A 7,397-nucleotide genomic window follows, 5' to 3' on the forward strand; every position below is an offset into this window, starting at 1 on the left:
ATGCGGACCAAGAAGACCAAAGTGTATTCTAGCTCTTTCCAGCAGGTAAAGTAAGGTAAGGTAAATCTTTTCTGAACGAACATACGGTCGTAATGGAATGGAATGAAGCTAAAATACAAGGTAGTAGTGGGGAACTGCATTCCTTCGCCGGATAAGCGTCCTCTTGACGCCTTATACTCATTGTACTTTACACTCAAGAACGTGTACATCTCCTTTGTAACTATTTAACGGCTGTTTTCTCTTTTTATTCGACACCCACCCGTGCCTGGTGTTCGCCCAGTCATATACAGGGTGTCCGGTCAAATATATTAAAAACGTTTGTCATATGTATTTTGGATCATGGATGAGAGTACATAACTAAGTAGGTACTAGGTAGTCGCTAGGATAAACGGTTACGTAGGTACGAGAAGGGCACTTGAAAGGGCAATAGTTTCACTAAAAATTCTCGAAAGAAAAACTTTCTCAACTTCATTATTTCAGATTTGAAACAAAAAACATTGATAAATAGAAAGCACATTTTAAAATCATCAAAAAAACAAATGTCAGCTCTCGAGGTTCATCGAGGCCAAGGTCTTTCGAAGAATTTTGAAAATTGCCAAAAAAGTCGAAGATTCGCTGAGGGTTTTTTTGAGCAGATGTAAAATTAAAAATAAGAATGACTGATTGCTTATTCTATACTTGTGGGGGGGGGGGGTGCCATTACCATTACCATTAGAATCAAGTTAGGACCAGGTATGTTCAGTTCTATAAACTGGAGTTTTCTACATAAAAAGCGGATGGACAAAAAAACGCTAAATTCCCAATAGTTGTCGACTCCACCACTCTTAAAATGAAAATGTTGTAATAAATGTCCCAAATAAAAGAATTTTAGGAACCACTGAGTACTATTTTCAAAACCTTTTTCAGCGTAATATCAGGGTATCTAACGGATTTTTTTTTGAAAAAATCACTACTTTTTCCATTACCTTTTTTCAACCAAATTTTCAGAATTCCATCCACTCGACCAGCCCCCCCCCCCAACACAAAAAATTACCAAGTCAAATTTTTTACATGAACATTTAAAAAAAATTGAAACTGGAAGAAAATTTGTAATTTCAATCAAAATTATTGGGGAAAAAAACGATACAATTAAACGAGCTTATTACATTGGTTATAAGACAAGGTTTCAAACAGAATTTCAAAATGAAAAATCAGGACTTTTGCAGGACATTTTGTAAACACTAGAGATTTTATAAAAAAAAGAAGCCGGGAGGTAAAATTTTACATTAGAATTTTCGCTTTTAGTTTTCCAATGTCTTCAACATTCCAAGATTTTTTTCAAGCAAGCGGATGTCAAAAATATAATTTTATCATTTCAATTTTTAATTTTGCACAGAAGGTCATCATCAATGTGTCAATTTTTTTATTTTAATCAAGTGTTAATTCTCCATTTTCTACATTTTCTAATTTCTAATAGATTGGTGACATTTTTGGACTTTGATTTGTTAACGTATAAAGTAAAACTGATTTTTTGGACCTGGACCAACTGATGACTGGTATAAAAATTTTAGGCCATGACTAGACTGGACCGAGCCGCAAAGACGAAAAAATTGAGATCGACTACCTGAACGAACAAGATATATGAATAATTATTTAAAAAATGACCGAACCAATAAGCTCTTATTGACATTGAGCTTGAGCATGGCCAACAGACTGGACCAGACCATTTGAAAGCTCCAAAGACCTTGATTTTGGAGCAATCACAAAACCCAAGCGGTCTTACAAGCCTGATTTTGACTAAAAAAAAAATTGAAAAAAAGCAACAGCTGACAATTTTTACCAAAAAAACACGTTTTTTCTTTGCAATTTTGACAGAAAAGAAAGATTTTTTTTTAGTAAGTAGGTAGGTAAATTTGATTTTTAAGTAGTAATTTTTTTGCATTTTGACGAAAAAAGCAAGACCTTCTGGAAATGTTGACCCCATAAAGAAAATGTGTTCGCAATTTTTGGCACAAAATTAGACTCTTTGGCAATTTTAATTTAAAAGGTAGGGGTTTTAGCAATTTTTACAAAAAACAAAACTCATTGGGAAAATTGACAAAAAAATAAACTTTTACATATTTTTGTACATTTTGAGATAATAATGGAGCTCAGAGGAAATGGAGTAGTTTTTGTTCAATTTTTATAAAATTTTACAGAAAATTCCATCATTTTAGCCAATTTTCACTAATTTTAAATCTTTATTCTGTATTTTTATGTTACATATTTCAACATGTTTTCAACACTTTTTCGTCTAATTTTTGGTAAATTTTGCTGAAATTCGTGATTTTCTCCCACTTTGGAAGATTGGTCAATTAAGTCAATGAAATGATATTTTCTATTCTAATAAGTGATCAAATTTGCATGTAAGAAGATATAAACGTTCTGTCCCAGGACATTTCATTCCATTAACCAAATTATTTTATTATCCACAATTCTAATAAGCGGGACTTGGTGTAGATTATGACACACAAGTAGTGCCTGGTGGCATTTATTTCCAAGTGGAAAGAGCTACCGAGATAAATGAAGCGGTGTTGAGTAGGGAAAAATAAGGGCTTTCAAAAGCGACCTTGAAGGTCTCCACAAATTGAAAAACCAGTTTGGTCAAAAAATTCCAACCCGTTTTTATTGGCGCAATGTATTCTAGTCTACAGTGTCTACACACTACTCATAAGCCGACAAAAACTTGATATGAGAGGGGTTTTGCGATAAGGGCCCTTGTGGTGATATTTCGATTTTTTCAGGAGAGAGAAAACATCGAATTGCTTCGATTTTTTCGATTTTTTTTTTTTGATTGTTGGGTGCAGTGTTGTCTTGCGCATAGGTTGGAAGTGAAATTTTGACGAAATTCGTTCATCATCGCCTGATATCCCTGATTTAGAAAAGGGACCTTGTGGTGAACAGCCGAATTTACACAACGTTACAGACTACCCCGCAAAAAAATACAGAGAACTTCGGATTTGCCATGAAATTTTACATAGGTAACAACAATAAAATAATTTTTCCATCGACCTTTTTTTCTTTTTTTTAAAAATTAAAAACAAACAAAAACTTTGTTTTTCGATTTCCCAAAAATGTGAGTTTTTGAGTATTCATGTTCAAGTAATTTTTAAACGAGAAGTTGATGAGATAGGCGAAATCTGATTGCACCATTCGATTTCTCGTGAAAAAGTAAGTCGACATCGTCAATAAAAAAAAAAAACATTGAATCACCACAAGGACCCATATCGCAAAACGCCTCTCATATGAATTTTTTTTAAAAACATGGTTAATACTAAATACGAAGTACAAACCAATGAACTGGTTTCAAAATGTGATTACACAAAATTGTGTAATTTTTCACACTCTACAACTTTTGTTTCAAGCTTTTTCTCCATCTACAATTTTTGGGTATTTTTTGTTAACTGGTTGCAAATTAATGAACTGGTTTCAAAAAGTTCATACCACGGTTTTGTCGCCTTAGTGTGTAGAATACATTGCGCTGTGGTATAGAAATAAGAATTTATTTTAGGAATTTTTAACAAGGAATAAATGGTTTGAGTTGATAGATAGGATAGAAAATAGGTACTGGAAGAAGATAGATAGGAAATGGAATAATACGAGCATAGGGAAGTAGGAAAGATATAGGATGGAAAATAAAAACCTAGTTACACCACATAACCTTCATTAAATCAGTTTCCATTACCATAAGAAATCAAAAACATCTTCTACACAATAATAAAATTTATAAGAGCCAAGAAGGTATTGAGAAGACATCTCAATATGATTTTAGAGATCAAGAAAATATCAAAATAAAACACATTTGATTCGATTACTTCACATTTGTGAATGTCAAAAGGTAGATAATCTCATGAATCGAGATATTTCAATTTTGTAGAATTACACAGAGGACCAAAGTCCTATACTGAGATTCATAATCGAACCATATCAATAATAAAATAAAATTAAGCCAAATTCGGCTATTTCAATTGTACATCACTAAGTCTAAAAGCCTTATAATCAAGGCATATTGTAAAGGGACATTTTACCTACAACCTACTCACCACATCATGGCAGAATTGCCATTACTGGCAACGCCGTTGCTAGGCTTCTACTCAGCCATATCGATGAGTTCAGCTCAGGTAAGTAAATCAGTTAATTCGCGAAATAAAATCCCGAAAAGTAAATCAGTTCAAATCATTGTAATAATATTGAATATCACAATTTAACACATAATAACATAAATCAAAAATAGGAGAAAAAGAACGCAAAAAACACGTCTATTTCATACACGGAAAATTCATAAGTTACTTGAAACCAGATTCAAAAGTTCCAACAACACACTGAATCTGAATTCAAGTAACACGATCTAGCATCCAACTTGTTCAATTAGACTGAGACTTCCAAAATTATAGCCATCTATACTACAGCGCCAATAAAAACTGGTTGGAATTTTTTGACTAAACTGGTTTTTCAATTAGTGGACACCCTGTGCATGAGCCTGAAATTTTCAAGGTCGCTTTTAAAAGCCCTTATTTTTCCTACTCAACGCCGCTTCATTCACCCCGCTGGCTCTTTCCACTAAGAAATAAAAGCCACCAGGCACTACTTTTGAGTCATACTGCATACTTATTACAGATGATGTGATAAGTAAATACTTTAATCAGGATGTTTTGTCCACAGAAATGATAAAATTAGATTAGGTCTTTCTAAAGGATTAAATGCAGAGAAAAAGAATAAAGACAAGGCGACTATATTGATGTCTGTAGTAGCCAATTGTAATGCAGAATGAACAAAATATTTTTGGGGACACAGGACTAAATAGAGCAATAACGCCATTTCAACTAGAAAATAAGTCAATTAATGAGAACATTGATATCATTGAATGTTTAATAGAACATGGAGCCGATTCATATCCAAGGTAACAATGAGCAATCCTTTGCACAACATACTATTTCTGATTCTGATACAAAGTCTAGGATTATATCAAAATTGAATATGCAGCTATAGAATAGAAAAGTAGTCCTAATGTCGCACTTAGGATAAATTATAATTAAACTTGGCATTCTATTTAACTGGATCACAAAATATTCCTAAGATAGGAAAAAAAGTGTCCTTGAAAAAAGATTGAAGCCCCCACTGCGGGCGCCTTCTGTTTTTTCTTCATCCTCCAAAACTCTCTTGCAAAGTTGCAGCTATAGTTGTTACCCCCTCTCCTATATCTCCCGCACCAATTGTAAGGAAAACCTGATGCGTTTGTGTCTTATCACAAGCCACCAATGCGGTAATCAAATCATCCATGGTCACTAATGATTTCCTTTTACAGCTTACCGCATCAAGAATCAGTTGAGCCGTAACCCCTGGAATCGGTGCTTCTCTGGCAGGATAGATAGGTAATATAAAAACCTGATCCGCTAGACTTAAGCTCGCAGCAAAAGCTTTATAAAAAGCTTGAGTACGTGAAAAAAGATGCGGTTGAAAAATAGCAGTGATGCCACTGTTGGGATAGAGCTTTTTAACCGAGCTTAGTAAAGAGCTAATTTCTACAGGATGGTGGGCATAATCATCAATAAGTAGATATTGTTCATGTTTGCAAACAAAAGAAAAGCGTCTTTTTATACCGGGAAAACTGGCCATAGAGGTGCGTATTTGAGCTTCTGGAATACCAAGCGTCCGACAAATCGTAATGGCCGCCAATGCATTTTCAATGTTATATAACCCCGCTATAGGCAACACCAAATTAGAAATAGTGCCATCAACTCCTACATAGTCGAAAACACTTTGATCGGGTGCAATCTCTACATTGCCTGCTACAATATCGCCTTGATCCAGCCCATAGGTTAAGAAAGGTTTATCATAATGTTTGCGCACCGCCAACTGCTCTGCAGCTCTATGCTGTATAAGTAAATGTTTCTGATTTTTTTGGATAAATTCTATAAAACCAGCTTCCATAAGTGCTACTGTTGCATAGGTTTCTGGATGATCTGCATCTGCAGCCGTTACAATGCTAAAGCTGGGTTCAAGGTGGAGGAAAGATTTATTAAATTCATCGGCTTCTGCGACCATGAATTGTACGTCATCCAATAGACTCTTTTTAGAGCAATTTTTAGGAGAAGCGCAATCGCCAGAATACTCAGTTGTATTTGAATGGCCATTAGAAGTCAAGTTTCCAAAGGGGTTTAGATTATTGTATAATAAATTGGTATCATACAGCTTCATCATACCCCCAACAAAAGCGATCATGGGCAGGTTGCTTTCATAGAGTATATGGGCAATCATAGCTGAAGTAGTTGTTTTGCCATGTGTACCCGCCACTGCTATCGTAGTAAATAATTTTGAAATACTTCCCAGCACTTCTGCACGTGATTGGATTCTGTAACCAGCCTTTTTAAAGTAGTTCAAAATAGTGCTATCCGTCGGGATGGCCGGTGTATAAATCACTAGCGTTTGGTTGGGGTGCTGGCAAATGGCTTCAGGAATGGCAGCCAGGGTATCCGTACAACTGATTGAAATACCTTCCGCTTTGAGTTGTTCAACGGGGCCAGATGACGATTGATCATATCCAAAAACTTGGCAACCCTGTCTGGCGCATAACCGTGCCAAGGCACTCATGCCTATGCCTCCAATGCCCATAAAATATACAAAAACGCAGTCGTCCAATGCAAACATAACTGTGGCTTCGAAATAGGGTAAAATAATTTTTAAAAAATCCAAAGCACAAGCACTATCTAGTCACCATGTTATAAGACTTGAAACTGATCTTTGGTTGAAGCTTTCATATGAGCTCTAATGAACATATTATTACATTCAGGTTATCTCATTGAACCCAAGATCATATAGAGTATTTTCGTTTATAAAATTTGATGTATTTATCATCGCGTTATGGTTCACCCTTATGCGATAAGTATTTGAATGAAAATTAATCTGCAAAATAATTAATTCAAAATTTTATCAATAGTTGTGTTTCGTATAACAAGTGTCAAGTTGGACACTGTAAATCGTGTATTTCTATGTACGAGTATTTAGAAGTTGAGAGACAGTTTGTGGCCCAAATTGAAGCCATAATTTTCTGTCCATGGTCTCCAGGTGGCTCACATACAATCTAAATCCAAAATAAAAAATTCGTACCTTTTGGAAAGTTCAATTTAATTAATAATGAAGAAAAATTTGAGTTTTTCCAATTTTTCCAAAACGAAAATGAATTATTGAGGAAAAAATGACATAGAATCCCTTACCCCTTCGTCATCTTACATTTTTTTCTTAAATGGTAGCAATCTTTGTAGAAATACATATGATACAAATCAACTCCAAATCCGGAGAAAAATTCCAACTGGAAAATTTTCCCAATCTATACAAAATCAACCTATCTCAAATGAGCCTGATTTCACGCTAAAAAACAA

At 34.6% G+C, this 7,397-nt stretch overlaps 1 protein-coding gene across 1 annotated transcript; it reads right to left on the reverse strand.

Annotated features, from left to right (window-relative positions):
• Positions 1–4,861: 4,861 nt before the first annotated feature.
• On the reverse strand, positions 4,862–6,803 carry LOC135847485 (UDP-N-acetylmuramate--L-alanine ligase-like). Its single transcript, XM_065367028.1, has one exon. It carries the CDS (start codon positions 6,664–6,666, stop codon positions 5,161–5,163), a length of 1,506 nt encoding a protein of 501 aa, XP_065223100.1. The 5' UTR covers positions 6,667–6,803; the 3' UTR covers positions 4,862–5,160.
• Between the last annotated feature and the right edge of the window lie 594 nt (positions 6,804–7,397).

The sequence above is a fragment of the Planococcus citri genome, chromosome 5, assembly GCF_950023065.1.
Source record: "Planococcus citri chromosome 5, ihPlaCitr1.1, whole genome shotgun sequence".
NCBI classification, from domain to species: Eukaryota; Metazoa; Arthropoda; class Insecta; order Hemiptera; family Pseudococcidae; genus Planococcus; species Planococcus citri.

Bases quoted from the DNA above. Each gene is read 5' to 3' on its own strand.
- LOC135847485 (XM_065367028.1), bottom strand. From the start codon at position 6,666: ATGTTTGCATTGGACGACTGCGTTTTTGTATATTTTATGGGCATTGGA.